We start from the raw sequence: 26,797 nt of genomic DNA, 5'->3' as shown, positions 1-26,797 counted from the left end.
AATTCGCATTTTATAGGCGCGGAAAAAGCGGTAGAATTGGTGGTGGTGATTACTGTTTAAGAGGAAGTACAAGCAACATCCTCAAAGTGGTAGAAGATTATTTTTATCATATTATATTTATTATTATTATTATTCAATAAAGAAATTAAAAATTCATCTTTCCATAACTTAACATTCTTCTCTTACTTTTATAAACAATCTGGTTGCTGTCTAAAACTCTGTTTTCCCAAATATTTTCGGTGGAACCTCAGTGCACCGTATGTTGGCTGCAGTGTAGGACAGTGAGACATGAATGCTGAAACTGTAAGTAGAAAGTTAATGGGTCAGAGACAGCACTTCAACCTTGACACTGGTTACATAATAATTTACATGAGCTTGTTTTTTAAGTCTTTCATCAATATGTCATGGGCCATGATTGGAAGAATTCTACTATGGTGTTCCAATGCATTTACTATATCCAATATACCATATAGACGGCTAATTGACTGGAAAGGTCATAACATGGTTCCTTATCATTTAAATACAATCTCATTCATTTCAAGATCGGAATCCAATTAAGGATTTAAACTGAATAATTTTCGTCCCTAGGAACAATGGAAATCAATCCCTTACAAGGTGAAAAATTCCGGACCCTACCTTGACCTGCCACTGATAAATATAGAAAACTGCGCAGAAACGAGACCTCGCTATTCTTTGGGGTATTTTGAGCTTCTTATCCTGTAGGAAATTGTCGCAACATTTGAGTTTATGTGAAGTGAAAACACCGCTATGAAACCTGAAATCTTTTGCATGAAAACACTGTAAAGAAAACTGAATCGAAATTCCCAAGCAATGTTTCTTTTTAAGGCAATGACTTTGCAAATTTTAAGTGATTTTATTTGTTTTCGTTGCTACATTCAGGATGGTATACAATGTACAGTAGAACGCCGATTTACCCGATCTAATTACGGTTCAGGTTAGTCCGTACAACCGAAAGTTCAACTTAATAAGATTATTTAATAACGAAAGACTATTGATTCAAAATGGTAACAATGCATATCTCTCTCCTAACTGGCGTTAATATTTCACGAAAGGTGCCCATTATAGTCAGAGGCCGATTGGTCCAAAGGTACATTAATAGATATGTAATTCTCCACAATACCGGTAGGCTATTTCATACAGCACAATTTAAAACATATTACGATGGTGTATAACCTCCGTTGCCCTGGTAAGGACTGCTGAAAGAATGTTAGGAGATCCTTAGAAAGAAAGATGAAAAGAAAATCCAAAGGATACCCATACCTTCGCAAGTAAGCACTGTAATACAATAACATGCATTTACCCATTATATTAAAATATACGAGTATATTATACGGAAATAGCTTAAGTTGTTCGAACAGAAATGCAATAAGTTAAAAAATGTCCGACTCGTTGGCTGAATGGTCAGCGTACTGGCCTTCGGTTCAGAGGGTCCCGGGTTCGATTCCCGGCCGGGTCGGGGATTTTAATCTTAATTGGTTAATTCCAGTGGCCCGGGGGCTGGGTGTTTGTGCTGTCCCCAACATCCCTGCAACTCACACACCACACATAACACTATCGTCCACCACAATAACACGCAGTTACCTACACATGGCGGATGCCGCCCACCCTCATCGGAGGGTCTGCTTTACAAGGGCTGCACTCGGCTAGTAATAGCCACCCGAAATTATTATAGTTGAAAAATGGAAAGAATTATAATAGGCCTAATGTCATTTAGTGGTTTTAAACTGTTAATACCACAATCTGAGGAACCAAATTACGAACTTCAAAATCTTGTCTCTCACAAATGAAGAGGTTCGGAGAAATTATCGCCACTAGTGAAACTCAAATATTTCATGCATGTTGAGCATCTAATAAGCGTCAGATATTTGTATCGTGGAAATTTCGAACGATTCTTGTTTCTGAGACATTTTATCTGGCTTGGGAATTCCTTGCTGATACACGAGGAATCACTACGAGTCTTTTGGAGAGAAGAACGAAGTAAGACGCTAATATAACTCGTAAGATACACTACACCTGAGGATGTGGTTATATATTACAAAATATTTACCTTCTCTACACGCAATTATATTCGAAAATGAAATCCTGTCAAATTAAAAACTACATTATAATATTATATATTTATACTAGCCGGTATTTAATGAACATTTGAGCGCACGCTTTCTAGCATTTTGAATGCAGTTAAATGCCAAATTCGTTTCAGTGCAGCTGTTGTATATTGTCACATTTGTTCTTAAAATCTTCATTTACCGAGCTCGATAGCTGCAGTCGCTGAAGTGCATCCAGTATCCAGTATTCGGAAGATAGTGGGTTCGAACTACACTGTCGGCAGCCCTGAAGATGGTTTTCCGTGGTTTCCCATTTTCACACCAGGCAAATGCTGGGGCTGTACCTTAATCAAGGCCACGACCGCTTCCTTTCCACTCCTTGCCCCTTCCGGTCCTATCGTCGCTATAAGACCTATCTGTGTCGGTGCGACGTAAAGCAACTTGTGAAAAAAAAAAAAAAAAAAATCATTTCATATCTGCAGAAGCTGACGACCTTCTATTAGGCGCTTTAAAGCAATGTCCATCACATTCGGATCCCATGTGTTGTCAATAATCACGAATCTGGGAAACTGGCGTCCGGAAAAGTGAATTGATGCTGTAGATGGCCTCACAAGGTAAGTAAAAACAAGAAGTGTATGATCTAGGCACCTGAGATTATAGTTAACTTCCGCTGTACTCAATGAGTCCATTTTTGTTCACCAGACTTCGTATAGGTGGTAGATGGCTGTCGACAGGTATTCTTTTCCATTAGCCCACTTGTGAGGGGAGCCAGTGGGCGGCAGGTAGTTCACGACAGCTGTTCTAAGACCTCTCTCTACTCTGAAGTTGTTTGTTTCTACCACCACAAAGTTCACACGCATCTCGGGCAGAGTAAGCTCCAAATATCAACTGATAGGTGGCACAGACAGTTACAGGAAAGGAACGAAAGGACAATACGTTAGGATTAGAGAAGGAAAGGTTTCAATTACATTTACCATAAATCCGTATATGGGGGCCGCCCAGCCGAGGCGGTAAAGACGTGCTCAGTTCACCTGGAAGGACGTGGATTTGATTCACCGTTAGGAAGTTGAAACATTTTAGAAACAAGATTTCGATTCCTTGAGGAGTCTACACCAAAAATTAGTATCAGATTAATTCCTAGAGCAAAGATGGCCGGGCGTAGAGCTAACAACTCTATCCCACCAAGTGTCGAGGTTACGGATAGTGGAAGCCTTTCCCTTTCACCTCACCACGGGCCTTCATGTCCTGTACGGAGATGACTTTGCTTTTATAGATCCTTATAGGGTAAGTGTTCCAGTAAATGAGTATTAAGGACTATAATATACAGCATTTATTTAATCTTTGAAATTAATGATCTAAGAGTACAATATTTTGAAGATGAACTTCAATTTCAGTACTTGGTTTAGTACCCTAAAATACAACTGCAGATGTAAGAAATATGGTGGCAAACTTTTTTGTTTTAACACCAATGTATGAGAATTTCGTTAAATTCGTTTAGATCTCTTTACCAGTACATTATCACAAATAAAAATGAGTTATTTTCCTAATTATATATTGGATATTCAGTTTGAAGGCTGATTTGATCCTCAACAATTTCGTCCTCAGCTGTCACAGGCGTCACTGAAAATACATACTAGTGAAATGGGGATGTAGTTTCCCGCTGCTTTCCTTACTGAGCCAGAAGTTACTGTTACATATCAGGCTGCCAAGCCCAGTGAAAAGCATGCTCAAACGAGCCCTATGAGTGACATGTTCACGCCATTCATAAGAGGGACTAGCAGCATAAGGAATGGCAGTATTATCATTGCTCATACCTAAGTCACTTTCGTGACTGAGACAGATCAATGAAAACAAATTTGATCTAGTCCATACTAGAAGACATAGTGCATTGTAAAGACTAGGTCTCACCACCCAAGACATCTTAATTCTATATTTTTAAAAATATGTTACAGCAGTTCGAAAGGATATGCGGGACAGTACTAACAATGATTTTTACAGATTTGGAAATATCAATGACTTAATTGTATGTATATTGTACTAATCATTCAGTTACATCAGTTATTTTAAACAGGTGGAAAACAAAACATGAACTATTCTGACATCAGCAAATAGTGGAATTTTAATAGTAATAATGACGAGTAAGGTCTGGTGCAGGTCTTTTGAGTTGATTCCTTTGGCGATCTGCGCATCTGCGAGAATGGGGTTCTTATGCTAAAGATGGTATACACACCCACTCCCTGAACCATCCGAATTAACCAATGAAGGTTAAATCGAACCTGTGTCCTCATGGACCAGGGGGCAGAACGCTAACGCTAGCCATGGAGGCGGACATCTTAAGTAGAGAATACAGAGGTACGTTGAACAAAGTCTTCTGGATAACTTCCCTATCTTCTACAAAGATACCCACACCTCGATATGCAACGTATTATATAACACATTACATACATGGCTTTTCCTCAACTAGGAATCTGCCAAAAAAATTAAATAAAATACAAATCAACATATAAGAGATTACAGATCACATGAAGGAGAAAATAATTCCTTTCTTCACCTCAGTTTGAACAGAAAGGGGACACTACAGGAATTATCCAACTGCGCTTGGAGATGGTGGAATGGGTGTGGAAGCAAATGAAAACCTTGGCGCTGATAAAGTTATTAAATAAATTTGAACAGTCGAAGACACGCCAAGCCGCGTATAAGTATATACTTCATTCCTCACTAGACCTTTTGTGACACAGAAATTAACACAGGGGTGGGGTGGGGGCTGACTGGCCGAGGGTGTACAAGCATTCTTGGTTCACCCAGGATTTAGCTTCAGTTCCCCATCAGAAACTTCTGGAGAGGCACATGCCAGCGAGGTTTACTCAGCCTATACCAAACATGAGTTCCAGGTTAATTCCTGAGGACAAAGGCGGCCAAACATAGAGTTAACAACTTTATCTCCCTTAGTGCCGAGGTTACGGGTACTGGACTTCATGGTCTGTAAGGAGATGGATTTGCTTTAATTAATACCGGACTGTAATTGCGAAACGAGACCGCCAAAAGTTACTCTCTATCCATCACCACTTATGGAGAAAAGAGTACGGACAGAAATTGGATACTCTAGAAATGCAAGGCGATTTGCTCCTGTGATAGAACATACGTGGCTCTCAGTACATACGAAGAGATAAATGAAATAAATCGGCATATTAAGAAAACGAATGAAAGAGGGAGGAGTGACCCGTGTTGTAGAAAATGTAATAGCTGAAATAGGCATTTCCTGCTCTCCCTAAACGTGAGACCTTGGAACAGCCTCTCGGATACACAAGGATGTGAAGTTGCGGCCTTCAGCATAGTGTGTTAGTAATTCTAGTCTGCTCTGTAGCTAACAAGGGAATAGCTATGGGGTCACCAATTTCGTCCTAACTTCAATAGGTTGATCTATGTCAAAAATATATATATATGTCGGCACTTCCCTTACCGAGAAAATGTTCCTTTAAATTAAGTGGCATGCATGCATACTTGTTGACAATTTGAGTATATTTGTAGATCCGCTGCTCTAATAGCATCCGTGATATGCACGCGAGCGTCTCATTTTTACTTTGTATTTACTTCTCCCTTTTTCTTTTAGTGCACCTGTTCTTTTCTTTGTCCTTGCATACTTAGTGTTTGGTAATGCGCAGATTACATACAAACTTATAATAGCAGCCATGTTTACTTTCGTCCTAGGTTCACTCTCTTCACCACTTATCGTAACTCCGGCAATGGTTATAAAAATAACAGAAAAGGCGAACACTTCAAGCCTCGAGTGGCAAGACGGGAAGATAGTAAATTACTTTATTTAATCGAATAATTTCCTAGTCCGCAAGGACAAACACAAAATAAAAGGTCAAATGCAAAAAGAAACAAATTCAAATGAGGCGCTACCGCACCTCGAACCCGACATGCCTGCGTGGTATACAAGACGCTGACCACTAGACCAAAGTGGCATGAATATTTTCATGCAAATAGCCAACAGGTATGGAGCCTGCTAAATTTAAAGGACTGTCGTACCGCAAAGTCGATCTGAAAACAGCGATGTAAAGATGTGGATTCACCTCCTTCTTACCGAATATAGCTGCATTATATTTGAAGAAATAAAGTTTTACGTCACGATATCGTACGAAACAAATAAGTAAATTAGAATATGAAGGTGTAGCAAGGAAATATCTTGCTGGCGACTCAACTCACTTCCAAAACTTCGTGCAAGCACACTGCACCAATTCATAGTACAATGCTCGTCAAGCGCTTCAATGGTCCTCTATCGATCTCCAAGTTTTTAAGTGTTAAGAATAAAATGGTTGCGTTTGGACCTACTCACAGACGAGGGCACAGGAGTCCGATAGGTACAGGTGCAAAGACCTTGAGTACAGATTTTATAAACTGTGCACACTCATCCATAATTTAAAAACCTGACTGCTAGGTAATGTGATGAAGTTGTTGAAGAAATACGTATGAGTATTTCATCCAAGACTTCATAGTCGTATCTCTGTGTGCATTGCTCTTGACACACGGATGAGAAGCCTAATTCTTGAGGTATTATACACGATGGTGTTGTAGCATGTTCACTGTTATCATATTGCCGGATGCAGTCATAAGTAAATAAACGAACATCGCAATGATAAACAGTGCTGAGTACGACATCGCAGACTTTGGACGTTGGCCTGGGAAGGCCACGGACTGGCAGAGGATGAGCTGATGATGAAGTGAAGGGGAGTTTCGGCTCCTAGTAACGACTTCTCTGAAGGCCAAACCAAGTTCAACGTTTACAAGGACAAACCCACCGCGTGCTATCACGGATTTTTATAGGTTTAAGAAACAATCGCCTTTACCAATCAATTCTCTGAAGGGATAAGACGGGTCGATAAACAACAAAACAACTTCCTTTTTATAATTAATTCGTATGATCAGTATCTGCAGCAAGAATCAATTCAAAATTACAGTATATTCGACCATCCCTTCTTATAACGAAATCTCATATTCTTATGTTCGTGTGTCTTTGAACTAACGGTGTTTTGACAACTCCTGACTGTTTCCCTAGGAACAATACAGCCGGCAAACAAAATTACGCTCTTCCAACCTCGTTCTCCGACCATCCAGCTTTGCTATTTCATTTTTCAAGTCGATGGACACACAAACGAGTTTGTCGTGGTTTCTTATCTATCGATATCTGTTAATCTTAATCTGTTTACCCTCCAGGGTTGGTTTTTCCTCAGACTCAGCGAGGGATCCCACCTCTACCGCCTCGAGGGTAATGTCCTGGAGCGTGACACATTGGGTCGGGGATACAACTGGGGAAGATGACCAGTACCTCGCCCAGGCGGCCTCACCTGCTATGCTGAACAGGGGCCTTGATGGGGGATGGGAAGATTGGAAGGGATAGACAAGGAAGAGGGAAGGAAGCGGCCGTGGCCTTAAGTTAGGTACCATGCCGGCATTTGCCTGGAGGAGAAGTGGAAAACCACGGAAAATCACTTCCAGGATGGCTGTGGTGGGAATGGAACCCACCTCTACTCATTTGATCTCCAGAGGCTGAGTGGACCCCGTTCCAGCACTCGTACCACTTTTCAAATTACGTGGCAGAGCCGAGAATCGAACCCGGGCCTCCGGGGGTGGCAGCTAATCACACTAACCACTACACCACAGAGGCGGACTTAATCTGTTAACACTGTCCATTAATACTTCTGGATTAAAGAATATTAAGCTTTCGCTACATACAACTCCAGCGTACGTTACAATTTATATAAAGAAACTGTGCCGAGGATCTGTTGATGAATAACTAGACCTATACATGAAGGTAAAATTAAAATGGTATAAATATTTATATTCATATCGCAAGAGCAAGGGAACACAAACTCTTGTGATAGTCAGGGAAGCACTTGAAAACAATAAACGAAACAAACTATGATAGCCGGGCTAAGTGGCTCAGACGGTTGAGGCGCTGACATTCTGACCGCAACTTGGCAGTTCGATCCTGGCTCAGTCCGGTGGTATTTGAAGGTGTTCAAATACGTCAGCCCCGTGTCGGGCACATAAAAGAACTCCTGCGGGACTAAATTCCGGCATGTTAAATGTTAAATACTGTTGCATTCAACATTGTGTCCACACTTAATAAACATGTTAAACTTGACTTCCTTTGTTTATATACCGGTACAGGTAGTTCATCATATCAGTTTGTGGTAATACACTTCGGTGGTGTCTAGTATTTTCAAAGAAGGACAATGGACTCAGATAATGAGACTTTGGCCTTTGTTATTGCCACTGTTGCTTCTTGTTATGATTTAGAAATGCAGTTTCATTTGACACGTTTCCTCCCCTCGTGCTGCTCATTGCTTCAAAAGCAAACCACTTTGAAGTATAAACTTCGTCCGCTCCCGCCCGCGACTTCCGACTTTTCTGAACTTTTTGCAATTCTCGACTGTACTGGGAGTGGAGGGACGCTAGTTGTTTTTTTTTTTTTTTTTTTTTCCCGATACACTCTCGGGAACAATTATAGAAAATTTCGAGTTGCTAGAAACTGTCTGCTTTCTTTGCTTTATCTCCGCATTCCCTTGATGAGACATCCCACAGACAAGTGATATTATCACTAATTAAGTCCAGAGTAATCTCCTTGCTCCACTCCATTGTTGACTATATACATTTTTGTATAGAGCAGAGAGAACGACATACGCGCGCGTACTGTATTTGTAGTTTATAACAAAGAGAATAAGTGTTGCGGAGTGTAGTAACTATAATCCTAACGAACTGACTTGACATGTTTCCCACTTGGAACGGAAAACACTCCAACACGTTAAAAGTGTTAACCTCAACATTCTGAGTTAACATGCAAAGTCAACTGGAAGACACAATCACAAATATACATGTCAATTACTTGGTGTTAAATGTTAATCAGTGGAGACCAACCTTTAGGAAGATATACATGAAGAAGTTAGGGAAGCTGGATGGGGGGTGGGAGGAGGATAAATGGCCTTCCCATTAACACGTTTTGCATCATCATCATAAACCTCAAGCCTGTAGTCTTCTCCCGCACATTGCCTTTCACTTCTACATCAAGCACGCCGATTCTCAGAAACTGCCTCCTTCAATTGATCAGCACTGATCTATCAGATCTTACGTCACATGCTAATTCCACACGAGCTCCTACGAATGTTCATGAAATCAAGAGCGCGAAGAAAAATAATATAAACCCATTACTGCCAAGCCATTGTCATTGTTCAAACAATACTGAGACGCTCTGATAGATGTATGATCAAGTCTGCTCTCTAGTGGCATAACTCGGATTCAAAAGATTTAAATGCAAGGCCTGCCTGACAATCGTTCAGGAGGATGTTATCCTGATTTCTCTTATTCAACCATGGAAAGTACATCCTTATTTTTTAAAGTGTTGACTTGTATTCCATGAACTTAGGCTAGCGCTAGACTGAGAGCTGAAGGAATACATTTTAAAACATACAATGAAAAATGTATAATTCGTGTCTCGGACCATGAACAGTGGAAGTAACGAAGTGTGTCAAACTATTCATCACACCGTAGCCACAGACAACCAAGTTAATAAATATACCCAATAGCGCACTGAAACGTCTGATCGGTAAAAGATAGGAAACAAGAAGCGGATTTAAAACAATACGGTCCTTGCAGAATGCAATTTTCTTTTGCAAGTTGCTTTACGTCGCACCGACACAGATAGGTCTTATGGCAACGATGGGACAGGAATGGGAAGGAAGCGGCCGCGGCCTTTATTAAGGTACAGCCCCAGTATTTGGCTGGTGTGAAAATGGGACAACATTCGTGAGTCCCTTATGATCGATAGTAGCTAAAGAGCCGTTAAACTCAAGTCGCTATTAACAATGTTTGAAAAAAATGTTCAGAATCTATAAAAAACAAAAGCAACGTCATCTCCGTACAGGGCACGAAGGGCCTGTTAGAAGTGGAAAGTAAAAGCTTCCACTACCCTTTATCTCAGTACTAAGTGGCATAGAGTTGTTAGCTGTATGTTCGACTGCCTTTGCTTTCAGGAATTAAGGTGGAATTCATTTTTGGTGTATGCATCATTTACTGGTTAAAGGTTGAAGCGTGAATTTGAGTTCTAGCATGGGCAGTGTAATCAGTAATTGTTTAGAAACTTACCGAATTTACAATGTATCGCCTAGCCGACGCAGTAAAGGCGTGCTCGGTTCGCCCAGAAGGACTGGATTCGATTTCGCATCAGGAAGTCGAACAATTTAAAAAATGAGATTTCCACTCCCGAAAAGGTTCATGATCCTGAAGTTTACTCAGCCATCAGTAAAAATGAGTACCAGGTTAATTTGTGGAGGCAACGGCAGCCGGGCGTAGAGCTAACCTCTGTCGAGGTTAGGGATAGAGGAAGCCTTTATCTTCCACTCCTCTACAGGCTTTCAATGCCAAGTGTTTTGGTGTATGCATCATTGTCCCCTTATTAATAGATTGACAGTAGGACTTTCATTTAGTTTAACATATAAATTCTCTTCTGTATATATAATAAGGAAGAACAGACGTAATACAGAAAAGTAGTAACAGAAAATCACACTCGCCATTGAGCAGAAGCACATACTGCCACGTAAGACAATATAAACTACAGATCCAGACTGCTTCCGGATACTTTCAGAGCTGTATCAGAGATTGCCCATGACTTTCGTAAGCGAACGAAACGCTGACGTGTAACGTTATGAGTCATCCCATTGGTAAGGACCGTTACGAAGAACAGCAAAAGCCAGTTGACTTATTTCCTTTTAACTAGGAGCGGAACTCCTGTCGTCGTTTTGATTTTATCTCGATAAACTAACTTAACAATAATCAGGCATCAATAATATGGAATAATGTAAATAACAGGTTCTCATTAAAGGTTACAATATTCATTACAAATGCTAATCGATCATTTCTCTTCCACCTGGCTTATTTTATACGTTGCCAATTATTTACGGACGGATTGTTAAGATAATATTTCAATCCCCTGTTGTTTTCTTATCCCGTTTACTGCTATTCTTAAATTTCCTTCACCGGGTGAGTTGGCCGTGCGCTTAGGGGCGCGCAGCTGTGAGCTTGCAACCGGGAGATAGTGGGTTCGAACCCTACTGTCGGCAGCCCTGAAGAAGGCTTCCCATGGTTTCCCGTGGTTTCCCATTTTCACACCACGCAAATTAATTAAGGCTACGGCCGCTTCCTTCCCACTGCTACGACTTTCCTATCCTATCGTCGCCATAAGACCTGTGTCGGTGCGACGTAAAGACAACGTGGGGAATAGTCTGGCGAGGGGCTCCAGTCACATTCTGGAGATGGTACAACGTTCCACTTGTACAGAGAATCCCTGCACCTTCCATGACCTGTCCTGATCCTGTTCAGCAAAGCTTTTAATGTGTTGTATTGCTACTATTTAACATTTGAAGTCTAAGAACTCATAGCAATACTAAATTTAATATCAAAATCGCTGACTTCTTTCTCTGGTGTACAAGAACACACTTCACTCACTCTATAATCTCTTGTATAAATCACGGGTAATAAAGTGAAGAAATTGTTCCAAATAAAGTGTGTTTACAAATCAGTAATGAACGAAACGCGTGAAATCAATCACCGATACAAAAAAATGATCTGAAGCCCAATAATAAGTTGGGATAAACGAAGAGTGTAATGATCATTTCCAATTATCATCTTAGAAATGATAATTTCCGACAATTCCTTAGGATAACAAATTGACAGTAGTCCAGAAGTTGTTACTGAACACTGTGTTCGGAGCTCATAATTTCCTTTGATTATGGACATTCGAAATATCTTAAAAATTAGCATCTCTTAAAGTGATCTTTCCTCAGAAAGACTGAGTTGGAAATATTAGACATCGCTGGAGTAAAACCCGACTTCTCCCTCAAATTATAAGCTTTCATGGACTGGTAACTGAAGTTTAAAATAAGATATTCGTACAGACAGACGTATTTGATTTCGTTATTAATATCCAACAAGACACTACAAACTTGAATTTAACATGAAAAACTATGCAACCTAGCCTATTATTCATAACCGAGGGGGGGGGGGGCAGAGGGCCTTTCAGGTCTTTCAACACCGTGATCATTGCTCGAATCGTAGTTCGTCCATGAAACAAAGTTTATTCGTCTATAACAGCACATGCATTGTATAGATACGCAAGGAGGAACCCCAGTTTCTAAATCTAATAAATACTGAACCTGGACTGAGTTAGCTCGAGAGTAAATCTCCAAGAAAGTAAGTAACCTTCGTCGTGCAAGTCGTTCTCGCTTCATAGCTACTACGAGCATTGAAATCTCCACACACAGATTTGCTCCAGCGGAAGAACCGCTTATTGCCTTCTTTGATATTAGAAAAATGGACTTCACTATTTTGCTATTGACAAAAAATCCGGAACCAGAGTACGGTATTATATATAAATGCATATCACTATATCTTTATGTTGCCATTGTCTTCCGTCGATGCTGCGTTAGGCTGTATCAAAGAAACTTCAACATGCAGTATCAGCATTTTTGAAAAAGTTGTATTCATCTCAGTATACAGAACAAAATGTTAACAAAAACGCTGATGTACAATTAAATTATCCTGTTTATCACAGTCTTGAGAATTACAAAGTTTGCGATACCTAAGTTCAAGTTCGGGAAACCTTTATAAATCCAAAAACGTGCAAGTGAATTGTGTTTATCACAAATAATTTCATTTCTGACAGAACTTACTATTCTACCTGAGGAAGGAACAAATCAGAATTCTCTTCCAATATTCGAATTAGAATACCTCTATTGTTACTTTGACTGTATATACGCCTATCGCATACACTATCTATCTGAAGAAAATGTACAGTCGTCAGAATTTATTAAGTGACTGTAGAGAACCAACGTTTTAGGCCCTAATTACAGGGGATGTTGAGACGCTCGTCTTGCCATTTGTTGTTAGTTTTTACTGGCTTAGTACATAAACTTGGGAAAAAATTCCATTTTTGCTGTCGATCGCGTTGTTCTTTGGTACCAACTAAAAAAGTAACCACCTCAAATCATTTTCTGTTAAATATGCACGTCAGTATTTGAAACAGTTAACTCAAAATTCTGCACATGAGAGAAGTAAAATATCGGAGAATTTTTTTAAGGATAGTCAATCTAAATATTTAATAACTTTATAAAATCAAAAGCCGGTCTACAGATTACACTACATTTGTTTCTTCTAGAAGACGTGCAGGAACACGCACAACGATAATTGAGCAAGCAGCATTCTTACCTGATGGCCTGTGGACAATTAGCGGCAGAGGCTGACAATCTGATAGCGGAGAGCCTGGAGGAGTTAGAGTGTCTTCGGATCTCTTTTGAGACTCCAGAAGACGCTGTTGCTGCAGATGCAGACGATTCTTAATTAGAAATATCTTCGGCATCTTCGCTCGTCTTGTGGAGATTTAATCCATAAATATCAGTAATACACTCGGAATGCAATCTCTTTTATCCACTAGAAATAATGGAAACTTGAAATTTTGATTGTCCCCGCACTCCACACGGAGACATTGGAATGCCACCAAGACACAAAAGTAATACCACGATTACTATAATTTGTTTATTAAGTTTAGTTGATAAATCTTTTGTTTTAACACCGTAAATGTGGAGAAATCACTGTAAAAATGTGATCATTTTCACAGCACCGCAACGTCAATAGAATACGATTTTTGGTAAAGCCAGATAATCATTCGAATATATATAAATAAATAATATCGCACTTATCATAAAACATGAGCGGATAAACCATGCTGAGTCTTCTTTCACTTTCACACGCTGTGTAGAGTTAAGTGATATAGAATAGACTGTTATTCCTTCCGGTAACCGTAGCGGTATCTACAAGAGATTGAAGAAGCTGCTGGCAGTCAGTCACAAGGCTTAACATACACGTCCGGCACCGTTGCACTTCACTCACAAACTGAGGGAACCGTTGTTCAAGTTTCGGGCCTTCCTGAGTTTACCATGGTCACCAACAGGTTGCTGGCTAAGAGTGGGGGGCGGGTGGAGGGGGAGGAGAGGAAGACACAACCTCAGCCATTGCCAAGATCACGGTTCGCCTCGGGCGTCCAACGTACCACGTGACTAGGCAACTAGCTCTTCTTGCGCATGCGCTTTGAACAACGACTTGTTAAAATCACCGTTTTTTGACATTTCCTCATGCTTTCAACTCTTCTGTACACTACAATGTTTACAGCCAAAAAGCATTCGTTTCCGAAAGTTTGTCGCCCAAACACGGCGCGGTAATAGATTTCCGTCGTGCATTACAAATAGCCGAACAAAGTCCTTGCATAGAATATGAACAGCTATCTTACATATTAGTCCTCGAATGTTGTAATACTTCCTGAGAGTACTTTTAGGGCGTGGCAAATAAGTGATCTCATTTATGCGTTGTTACATGTTTAGTTCAAAAATACTTTACAATTCTGCGTACATATGTTCTCTACATAGCTGCAGAAATCACCATAAACAGATTACCATTATCTTCGCAAGTACATCTGCAGAGTAAGAGAGTTGAACTGCAGTGGCGTATTTACGAATGCCTGAACGAGTTAGCTGCACGGTTAGCTTGCAACCGGTATATAGTGGGTTTGAACCACTCTGTCGGCAGCCCTGAAGATGGTTTTCCATGGTTCCCCATTTTCACACTAGGCTTGGGCTGTGCCTTAAGCCGCGAGTGGTCGCACGTGAGACTTTCTCACACATTAAACTTCATTTAAATTAAATATAGCCTGTCTTCCACAATTTTGCGGGTCGTAAGAGTGAAACGAATTACAGAAATGAGACAGACTGCGTTATACATTTCAGATTTAAAAAATGAAACGATTAGCCTATATTACAGAAACAAATTACTACTTAATGGAAATTAGTCTTTGGCCCAGTCACATGTCAGTATGTAATATTCACAAGAGTGCCGGGCTGAATGCCACAGGCGGTTAAGGCGCAGACTCTCTGAGCCCAAGGTTTCAGGTTTGATCCTGGCTCAGTCCGGTGGTATTTGAAGGTGCTCAGATAAGTCAGCATGTGAAATAACTCCTGTGGGACAACATTCCGGCCCATCGGCAACTGCGAAAACCGTAAAAAGTAGTTATTGGGACGTAAAACCAATAACATTTTTATTAATATAGTACTTTCTGACATTCGCAACAAAAATGCAAGAATAAAGTGCAATAGGTCTTTTCTCCAACATTTGAGTTAGCTGGAGCTTGTAACAGCACTTATTACCCAGCATTCTTCTTTAACTGATAAATTTTGAAGACTCATTTATCAGTAACTGCAAATGGAGAACGTTTCGCGCGCAACTTTAAGTAAAATACTAACGTCTACAACAAAGGAAAGTGTCCCTCTCGATTTCTACAGAACACCAACGCCACTGGTCGCGTGATGAGAGAACCTCTCACATAGGGCGCACAAACTCATACGAATCTTTGTTCCGAATCGCCTTACTCATGACAGTTATCAACTCAGCTAGAAGAGGGAACAATCACCTCTATTGCATCACTGAGAAGTAAACTCACAATACATTGTCTGAGAAAATCTCAAATAGCGACCACTCGCTTCCTTCCCAGTCCTTGCCCATTGATAACATAGGACGTAAAACAATAAGCACATACATATTTAATCGAATAGCACTTTTACACAGCACGTAAAATCAATACTTCAGTTCTTGTTATATTCCTTCTTCTTCTTCGCCCACATTTGTTTCATCCATTCTCATCTCTATTTTTGAAGCTGTTCGATGTAATGTGGCTACTTTCTTTTTCTTTCTTTCTGCCCATCCCTGAAGATCACTTTGTGAATTTTGTCCCTAAATAATCTCCTGTTATATGCATCCTTAATATCAATGTTTGCTTCTTTGAGGTAGTTTAATATATATAAAAGAACGACCAATTACAATTCTATCACACAGCTACATTCCCCCAGGGTCGGAGTGGTTGTCGCATGACCAGCTACACGCCGTCCTTAATAGCTGAATACTTCACCAAAATTGCTTAATTTTATTTTTGGATTTCAAAAGTTCCTTAAATGTTCTAGTGGGAACCAGTCTGAGTGGCTCAGACTGTAGAATGCTCGCCTTCTGAGCTCAAATTGACGGATTCGATCCTGGCTCCGCCCGGTGGTATTTGCAATACATCTTCCGTTAACAATGATCAGAGAGGGTTGTGGGAGGAAGATTTTCGACCCTTTCAAGATTGAAGGCCACGAAGGGCATGAAAAAGAAGGACTCCCTATCCCCCACCCATGGCACTACAGCCCTGAAGGGTGAGCGCTGCTCAGCCCGGAGGCCTGCAGATTACGCGGTGTCGTATGGTCAGCACAATGAATCCTCTCTAGTGGGTTCGAACCCCACTGTCGGTAGCCCTGAAGATGGTTTTCCGTGGTTTCCCATTTTCACACCAGGCAAATGCTGGGGCTGTACCTTAATTAAGGCCACGGCCGCTTCCTTCCCAGTTCTAGCCCTTTCCTGTCCCATCGTCGCCGTAAGGCCTATCTGTGTCGGTGCGACGTAAAGCCAATAGCAAAAAAAAAAAAAAAAAAAAAAGAATCCTCTCGGCCGTTATTCTTGGCTTTCTAGATCGGGCCGCTATCTCACCGTCAGATAGCTCCTCAATTCTAATCACGTAGGCTGAGGGGACCTCGAACCAATCCTCAGATCCAGGTAAAAATTCCTGACCTGGTCGGGAATCTAACACGCGGCCTCCAGGTAAGGGGCAAGCACCCTACCCCTTTGGGGTTGGCAAGGACTTCCTACGCCTAACAAATCTAATGCCGTCGGGATTGGAAAAGAATATGTTTTGATCAAGGGATGTATGATAGGATGGATGAAAGTGAGGAGACTAGCACTAGAAGGTGGAAGCAATTCTAGACTCAGCTATGGGTCCAGTAGTAGCCACCCCAACTCTTAACCCCTGGGGTTCCCCTTTCATTTTCCTCTTACGACAGGCAGATACCATCAAGTATTCCTTTTTTTTTTCTATTTATTCTACGTCGCACCGCACAGATAGGTCTTATGGAGACGATGGATAGGAAAGGCCTAGGAGTGGGAAGGAAGCGGCCGTGGCCTTAATTAAGGGTACAGCCCCAGCATTTGCCTGTTGTGAAAGTGGGAAACCACGGAAAACCATCTTCAGGCCTGCCGACAGTGAGGTTCGAACCCACTACTGTATATCCCGGATGCAAGCTCACAGCTGCGCACCCCTAACCGCACGGCCAACTCGTCCGGTTAATTTAATTTCGTGTGGCTATTTCTAGCCGAGTGCAGCCCTTGTAAGGCAGACCCTCCAATGAGGGTGGGCGGCATCTGCCATGTGTAAGTAACTGCGTGTTATTGTGGTGGAGGAGAGTGTTTTGTGTGGAGTGTGAGTTGCAGGGATGTTGGGAACAGTACAAACACCCAGCCCCCGGGCCATTGGAATTAACCAATTAAGGTTAAAATCCCCGACCTGGCCGGGAATCGAACCCGGGACCCTCTGAACCGAAGGCCAGTACGCTGACAATTCAGCCAACGAGTCGGACACTCGCCCGGTGATTCATAGAGTCTCATTCAATGTGCTTAGAGACCGAGCAAGTGGTTCCGCGGTTTGAGTTACGTAGCTATCAGCTTGGATTCGGGAGATAGTGGGTTTGAACCGCATTATCGGCAGCGCTGAAGATGGTTTTCCGTGGTTTCCCATTTTCGCACAAGGCAAATGCTACGGCTGTACCTTACTTAAGGGCAGGGTCACTTACTTCCAACTTCTGGACCTTTCCTGTCCCATCGTCGACATAAGACCTACGTGTGCCGGTCCGACGTAAAGCAAAATTGTAAAAGAATACTAAGCTGTCTTTCATATAATATGAAGCCTTCAAATTAATAAACATATATTAGGCAAGGAATACGTAATTGGTGGAATATTTGAATTATTTAAGATGTGGATTCTCGTACATATGAATAGAAATTGACTCGAGGCATAGCAAGGATAAAAATATTTAAATACCATATTCAGATTCAGGCACTGATCTTTTATAAACCGGGATCCCATTCCTCTTCATCCAGTCCAGCTTCTTTCACACTTCCTTCGATGGAGACATTTGCATTGAATTTCTGGTCTTCGAGCCTATACCGATAAAGTGTATGGCATTAAGCCACCGTCACGTTTCCTCAAATTGCATATCATATCACTTCTAGCAATAACTTGTTTTGCAAGCACTCAATTTTTCTAGTATGTTTTTTTCATAATGGTTTAACTCTTTCGAGAGACTCATTCAATTCGTTCAGTTTGTTTTACATCAGCACACTTGGTGTTAACTTTGAAATGGTTCCAGGGTAGAATGTATTCTGTTAAACCCTCGAGTATAAAGTATGAAGTCTAAGTGTTCGGAATAAAATTCAGTGTTTAAGGTATAGTAGTATATACTGAAGAGATAAAAAGCATATGTTTTGTAACTTGATTCGTCAAAGTTATATTTTGTCAGTCTTTATTTCTGATTGAGAAAAAGAAAGAAGATTAATGCATTCCACTCTGCATAACATCACGTTTTTCTGATATAGCCACCTTGCTTGTGACAGTTTCGGAATCTTATGTTTTGCTGTGCTAGCAACATCTTGAATTAACCTGAAGAAATTTTGTCTCTTACTACTACAAGAAAAGTAACTTGTTATATCTTTCAAACAGGTCTCAAATAGGAAGGTAGAGCTTTCACTGCATGTCTAGAGCAGAGAGAAAATAAAATAACAGAAACTGATGTAATATCAGTCCTCAGTTATTGCTGAAATCCACTTTTTGCATCCATCACTGTAGAAAAGTTGTTACTTCCAAATCCAACAATATTGTCTAATGGAATGTTTCTCGTTTGAATTAGAGATTTAACAGCATTACAGAGACCAAGAGCCGTTCAATTTCTCACAAGAATTGTGTCAAGAAGTACATCTACTACATCAAAAATCCGGACAACTAAAGCTAAAATTTGTCAATGAAATATCAGTACCCTCATTAATTATAAGTGAGAGATGTACGTTTTTTTTTTTTTTTGCATATATCTGAAATTTCTAACTTTCCGTAATAAGCAATAAGCGCTAAGTCTCTCGCCCTCCCCCTGCAATAATTTAAAATGGGCCCCTCGTTCCCTGATAAATAAAATTACAAGTTTATTAATTTCGTAGTACAGGGTTGTATATTATTACAATGAACAACAAGGACGCAACGATAATAATAATAATAATAATAATAATAATAATAATAATAATAATAATAATAATAATAATAATAATAGTAACACAATTTAGTTTTCAAATCCGAAGGAATTAAATTAATACACTTTATGGTACAAACACACAGAAGTGCATATTCCAATTATAGTAACCAAAACACGCTGACCGTCACAATATTAAGAAATAATCTCGTTCCTAGGACCAAATAATTTACAATTCAACCGTTCATCATAAGGCTACTTCAGTAGTTAGAGTTAGGTAAGGAAGATGTCTTTGTTATCGCATCTTCGCTGACTGTTGTGTTCTCAGAACAAAGCCTTGTTGATTGTTGTGAGTGGCAGCAAGGGATAAATAACTACCGTACTCCCATTGTTGAAATAAGCTCTGAACTACGACGGCCTACGTTTGGAATAACCCTCTGTAATACAAATAATACTGTGTTGTGTGCTGTAGCTTTATCAATATGTAAAATCATTCTTCAGCTACTGAATTAAGAAACAGTTAAGGGGGGGGGGGGGGAGGGCTCACAAGTCATGGGACCCCCACCCCGCGGGGTCTGCGGGGTCCTTACCACGCTACTGCCATCCTACGTATGTAAGAGAGAGAGAGAGAGAGAGAGAGATTTTTCTAACGCAGCTTTTTTGGGGGGTTAACTAATTATCAGGAAATGTTTCTTTGCAAACTTGGTGATCTTTTACGTGAGTAAAAGGAATATGACCGGGCGAATTGGCCGTGTGGTTAGGGGCGCGCAGCTGTGTGCTTGCATCCGAGAGATAGTGGGTTCGAACCCCACTGTCGGCAGCCCTGAAGATGGTTTTCCCTGGTTTCCCATTTTCTCACCAGGCAAATGCTGGGGTTGTACCTTAATTAAGGCCACGGCCGATTCCTTTCCACTCCCAGCCCTTTCCTATTCTATCGTCGCCATAAGACTTATCTGTGTTGCTGCGACGTAAAACAAATTCTAAAAATAGAAAGAAAAAAAGAATATGATGTTCAGCAAAGTAACCAGAAAATATTAATTCTGCTCTTGTGATATTTTCATCTTCCGACGATCGTTTAACGTTAAAGAAAATGTCTAATTTCACAGTTGACTTGGTATCTTGCAAATTATTTTTATTTATTTATTTATTTATTTATTTATTTATTTATTTATTTATTTATTTATTTATTTATTTATTTATTTATTTATTTATTTTATATGGCGTGACTCAGGCTATGAAGCCTGCTGTTATACCAAACCATCTTATATATGCTACATTGTTCAAAACTACAGAGTGTTAAGTTTCCTAATTACATATCATTAATTATGAAATTACACTGACATTAAATAATAGTTATAAACGAAAGGTAAATTTCTGAGAGTTACTATAAAGAAAGATGACATTATATACTCATTTCTTGAATCTATGTACCATTTATAACATCTCTTTTGTCCGACTCGTTGGCTGAATGGGTCCCGGGTTCGATTCCCGGCCGGGTCGGGGATTTTAACGTTCATTGGTTAATTCCAATGGCTCGGGAGCTGGGTGTTTGTGCTGTCCCCAACATCCCTGCAACTCACACACCACACATAACACTATCCTCCACCACAATAACACGCAGTTACATACAAATGGCAGATGCAGCCCACCCTCATCGGAGGGTCTGCCTTACAAGGACTGTACTCGGCTAGAAATAGCCACACGAAATTAAAAACATCTCTTTTTAAATGCATTTCTAATATGTATGACTCTAATTACAGCCGATGGGGAATTCAAGGAGCGTATTGTTGCAGGTATGAATGAATTGCCGTAACTTGCTGTGCGGTAAATTGGGAAGCTCAGCAGGGAAGGAGTTTCTGACCTTGTAGGCATACTGTTTGGGAATGACAAGTATTTAAGATTCGTTCTCAGTTAACTTAGTGTGTCTGTACGGTTGTACGGAGGATGTTGTGGACAAGTGAGACGAGTGAAGATTTCTTCTCTCTGCTAATTATAGGCCTAACCACGACAGCTGTTTTAGATAGGGTGATAGGCCTATATGGCGATACCTTGGCACTTTTAATATAAAGCGGACGCTATTATAAGCCCGCTGAAGTTTAGCGTTAAGTGTGGTGCTTACGTTGTTGTATATTACGTCACCGTAATCAAAGATGGGTAGAATTAAGCTCTGAACAAGTAACTTTCTCGTATTTAGTGGAAGGAGATCCCATAAACTTTTAAGGGAGTAGGCCCTACTCGTTGGCAAATTTTCGTGGTGTCTCTGTCCAGTTTAAGTAATCTCCTTGCTCTACACCATTGTTGACTGTAGACGCTGGTATTCTGAGCCCAGCTTGGAAGGTTGGATCTTGGCTCAGTTCGGTGATATTTGAAGGTGTCCAAATTAGTCAGCCCCGTGTCGGTAGATTTACTGGCACGTAAAAAGAACTCGTGAGGGACAAAATTCCGGCACCTCCGCGTCTTCGAAAACTGAAAAATTAGTTACTGGGACGTTAAAACCAAATTATTATTATTATTATTATTATTATTATTATTATTATTATTATTATTATTAAATATGAAAATATGCGTTAACACCTCTCAGAGATATTTGCCACTTAGACCGGTGCGGTGGAGAGCAAGTGGGGAGCTCGCCCGGCATATGAACACAATAGACACAAGGAGGGACTTCCCCGTACCAGGCATAAGACAAGAGCCCGTTGACGAAATACGAGTAATGTTATAACATAACCATATAATCATTTCTTTTTAAAAAAAGTCAGGTTTTCTCAAGTTCTTAAAACTTAGAACTCCAGACCGCTAATAAAAAACCCATATATGGGTGAGAAAGATAATCAGGAATGGTAGACCTGATCGAAGTTCTATGAAGCGAACCGGGCAGGATGGGTGGGTTGTTCTATGTAGGAGAGTAACAGGCGGATGGAGAGCTAGAAGACGATGGTTGGACTCGGATTTTAATAACTTGAACGTTAAAGGGGTAGGCGTAGGTTTGCCCCGTGAAGATGAGGTAGCTTGCCTGCCTCTTACCCAGCGCAATCCCACTCCTCACTCTAGTTATTTGGTTCTGGGCTGAGGGCTGGAACGTGCTCACTCATCCTCGTGAGACCAACTGAGGAACTGCCTGATACGAAAGACAAGTGAGCCTACCTGGTTACGAAAGTCGAACTGTACGGATGATAATGTCATCCTGAACACGTGGCACTCAAGTATCTACAGACCATCTGGTTGGGCAGAATTCGTATTGGCAGGCCAAGACCCTTAATGGGCAGTTGAACCACAGATTTTTTGTTTGGTTAAAAGGGTGGCAAAGGATATCACCAAACTATTTTGCAAGTAAAGGGTTGGGGAGTCGTTTAGTTCATTTTTGGCGGCTTGCAGACTGAACGCTTACACAATACCGTACAGTTGGTTGTTTTTTGTGTCAGTGCAGTGTGCACGTGAGTTCACACTTAATAGTTGGGAAATGAATCGATACTCTGGAGGAGCGAGTGTTTATTGTTCGCAGTTGTTGGAAAACAGAGTCGATAAAGTCATGTCAACAGCAATTTCTAGGAAATTTTGGAGGCCGACATCCACCGAGCAGAGACTTGTCGAAAAAATTGGAAACCAATGGGACTTTATTGGACGACGATGTAGAAGGTGTCTAAACATGTCAAACAAATGCATCAAGCCTATTCTTATGTCCATTAGCTCATTCGGTGGATCAGTGGTAGTGTGCCCAACTCACGATCCCAAGTTCGCGAATTGGATCAGTGGTAGTGTATCCAACTCATGATCCCAAGTTTGCGGGTTGGATCAGTGGTAGTGTGCCCAAATCACGATCCCAAGTTCGCGGGTTGGATCAGTGGTAGTGTGTCCAAATCACGATCCCAAGTTCGCGAATTGGATCAGTGGTAGTGTATCCAACTCATGATCCCAAGTTTGCGGGTTGGATCAGTGGTAGTGTGTCCAACTCACGATCCCAAGTTCGCGGGTTGGATCAGTGGTAGTGTGTCCAAATCACGATCCCAAGTTCGCGAATTGGATCAGTGGTAGTGTATCCAACTCATGATCCCAAGTTTGCGGGTTGGATCAGTGGTAGTGTGTCCAACTCACGATCCCAAGTTCGCGGGTTGGATCAGTGGTAGTGTGTCCAAATCACGATCCCAAGTTCGCGAATTGGATCAGTGGTAGTGTGTCCAACTCATGATCCCAAGTTTGCGGGTTGGATCAGTGGTAGTGTGCCCAACTCACGATCCCAAGTTCGCGGGTTGGATCAGTGGTAGTGTGTCCAACTCACGATCCCAAGTTCGCGAATTGGATCAGTGGTAGTGTATCCAACTAATGATCCCAAGTTCGCGGGTTGGATTAGTGGTAGCGTGTCCTACTCACGAACATAGTTCGCGAGTTGGATTAGTGGTAGCGTGTCCTACTCACGAACATAGTTCGCAAGTTGGATTAGTGGTAGCGTGTCCTACTCACGATCACAAGTTCGCAAGTTAGATTTGTGGTAGCGTGTCCTACTCACGATCACAAGTTCGCGAGTTGGATTAGTGGTAGTGTGTCCTACTCACGATCACAAGTTCGCGAGTTGGATTAGTGGTAGCGTGTCCTACTCACGATCACAAGTTCGCGAGTTGGATTAGTGGTAGCGTGTCCTACTCACGATCACAAGTTCGCGAGTTGGATTAGTGGTAGCGTGTCCTACTCACGATCACAAGTTCGCGAGTTGGATTAGTGGTAGCGTGTCCTACTCACGATCACAAGTTCGCGAGTTGGATTAGTGGTAGCGTGTCCTACTCACGATCACAAGTTCGCGAGTTGGATTAGTGGTAGCGTGTCCTACTCACGATCACAAGTTCGTGAGTTGGATTAGTGGTAGCGTGTCCTACTCACGATCACAAGTTCGCGAGTTGGATTAGTGGTAGCGTGTCCTACTCACGATCACAAGTTCGCGAGTTGGATTAGTGGTAGCGTGTCCTACTCACGATCACAAGTTCGCGAGTTGGATTAGTGGTAGCGTGTCCTACTCACGATCACAAGTTCGCGAGTTGGATTAGTGGTAGCGTGTCCTACTCACGATCACAAGTTCGCGAGTTGGATTAGTGGTAGCGTGTCCTGTTCACGATCACAAGTTCGCGAGTTGGATTAGTGGCAGCGTGTCCTACTCATTATCACAAGTTCGCGAGTTGGATTAGTGGTAGCGTGTCCTACTTACGATCACAAGTTCGCGAGTTGGATTAGTGGTAGCGTGTCCTGTTCACGATCACAAGTTCGCGAGTTGGATTAATGGTAGCGTGTCCTACTCACGATCACAAGTTCGCGAGTTGGATTAGTGGTAGCGTGTCCTACTCACGATCACAAGTTCGCGAGTTGGATTAGTGGTAGCGTGTCCTACTCATGATCACAAGTTCGCGAGTTGGATTAGTGGTAGTGTGTCCTACTCACGATCACAAGTTCGCGAGTTGGATTAGTGGTAGCGTGTCCTACTCACGATCACAAGTTCGCGAGTTGGATTAGTGGTAGCGTGTCCTACTCACGATCACAAGTTCGCGAGTTGGATTAGTGGTAGCGTGTCCTACTCACGATCACAAGTTCGCGAGTTGGATTTGTGGTAGCGTTTCCTACTCACGAACATAGTTCGCGAGTTGGATTTGTGGTAGCGTGTCCTACTCACGATTACAAGTTCGCGAGTTGGATTTGTGGTAGCGTTTCCTACTCACGAACATAGTTCGCGAGTTGGATTAGTGATAGTGTGTCCTGCTCACGATCACAAGTTCGCGAGTTGGATTAGTGGTAGCGTGTCCTACTCACGATCACAAGTTAGCGAGTTGGATTAGTGGTAGTGTGTCCTACTCACGATCACAAGTTCGCGAGTTGGATTAGTGGTAGCGTGTCCTACTCACGATCACAAGTTCGCGAGTTGGATTAGTGGTAGCGTGTCCTACTCACGATCACAAGTTCGCGAGTTGGATTTGTGGTAGCGTGTCCTACTCACGAACATAGTTCGCGAGTTGGATTAGTGGTAGCGTGTCCTGTTCACGATCACAAGTTCGCGAGTTCGATTAGTGGTAGCGTGTCCTACTCATGATCACAAGTTCGCGAGTTGGATTAGTGGTAGCGTGTCCTACTCACGATCACAAGTTCGCGAGTTGGATTAGTGGTAGCGTGTCCTACTCATGATCACAAGTTCGCGAGTTGGATTAGTGGTAGCGTGTCCTACTCACGATCACAAGTTCGCGAGTTGGATTAGTGGTAGTGTGTCCTACTCACGATCACAAGTTCGCGAGTTGGATTTGTGGTAGCGTTTCCTACTCACGATTACAAGTTCGCGAGTTGGATTTGTGGTAGCGTTTCCTACTCACGATCACAAGTTAGCGAGTTGGATTAGTGGTAGCGTGTCCTACTCACGATCACAAGTTCGCGAGTTGGATTTGTGGTAGCGTTTCCTACTCACGATTACAAGTTCGCGAGTTGGATTTGTGGTAGCGTTTCCTACTCACGATCACAAGTTAGCGAGTTGGATTAGTGGTAGCGTGTCCTACTCACGATCACAAGTTCGCGAGTTGGATTAGTGGTAGCGTGTCCTACTCACGAACATAGTTCGCGAGTTGGATTAGTGGTAGCGTGTCCTGTTCACGATCACAAGTTCGCGAGTTCGATTAGTGGTAGCGTGTCCTACTCATGATCACAAGTTCGCGAGTTGGATTAGTGGTAGCGTGTCCTACTCACGATCACAAGTTCGCGAGTTGGATTAGTGGTAGCGTGTCCTACTCACGATCACAAGTTCGCGAGTTGGATTAGTGGTAGCGTGTCCTACTCACGATCACAAGTTCGCGAGTTGGATTAGTGGTAGCGTGTCCTACTCACGATCACAAGTTCGCGAGTTGGATTAGTGGTAGCGTGTCCTACTCACGATCACAAGTTCGCGAGTTGGATTAGTGGTAGCGTGTCCTACTCACGATCACAAGTTCGCGAGTTGGATTAGTGGTAGCGTGTCCTACTCACGATCACAAGTTCGCGAGTTGGATTAGTGGTAGTGTGTCCTACTCACGATCACAAGTTCGCGAGTTGGATTAGTGGTAGCGTGTCCTACTCACGATCACAAGTTCGCGAGTTGGATTAGTGGTAGCGTGTCCTACTCACGAACATAGTTCGCAAGTTGGATTAGTGGTAGTGTGTCCTACTCACGATCACAAGTTCGCGAGTTGGATTTGTGGTAGCATGTCCTACTCACGAACGTAGTTCGCGAGTTGGATTAGTGGTAGCGTGTCCTGTTCACGATCACAAGTTCGCGAGTTGGATTAGTGGTAGCGTGTCCTACTCACGATCACAAGTTCGCGAGTTGGATTAGTGGTAGCGTGTCCTACTCACGATCACAAGTTCGCGAGTTGGATTAGTGGTAGCGTGTCCTACTCACGAACATAGTTCGCAAGTTGGATTAGTGGTAGTGTGTCCTACTCACGATCACAAGTTCGCGAGTTGGATTTGTGGTAGCGTGTCCTACTCACGAACGTAGTTCGCGAGTTGGATTAGTGGTAGCGTGTCCTGTTCACG

The 26,797-nt window shown here is 41.9% G+C and overlaps 1 protein-coding gene across 3 annotated transcripts in view; it reads right to left on the bottom strand.

The window, feature by feature from the left end:
• LOC136857835 (transcriptional regulator ovo) overlaps positions 1–13,994 on the bottom strand; it is a 63,090-nt gene extending 49,096 nt beyond the window's left edge. For all 3 annotated transcript variants that reach the window (XM_067136799.2, XM_067136800.2, XM_067136798.2), the window contains exon 1: positions 13,329–13,994. In XM_067136799.2, coding sequence (XP_066992900.2) covers positions 13,329–13,479 — 151 coding nt within the window. In that variant the 5' untranslated portion in view covers positions 13,480–13,994. The remainder of the gene's footprint in view (positions 1–13,328) is intronic.
• Between the last annotated feature and the right edge of the window lie 12,803 nt (positions 13,995–26,797).

Source organism: Anabrus simplex, chromosome 1 (genome assembly GCF_040414725.1).
Source record: "Anabrus simplex isolate iqAnaSimp1 chromosome 1, ASM4041472v1, whole genome shotgun sequence".
In the NCBI taxonomy this organism is placed as follows: domain Eukaryota; kingdom Metazoa; phylum Arthropoda; class Insecta; order Orthoptera; family Tettigoniidae; genus Anabrus; species Anabrus simplex.
Note: the sequence above shows the minus strand (reverse complement) of the source record. Positions and strands in the feature narration are given on the sequence as shown.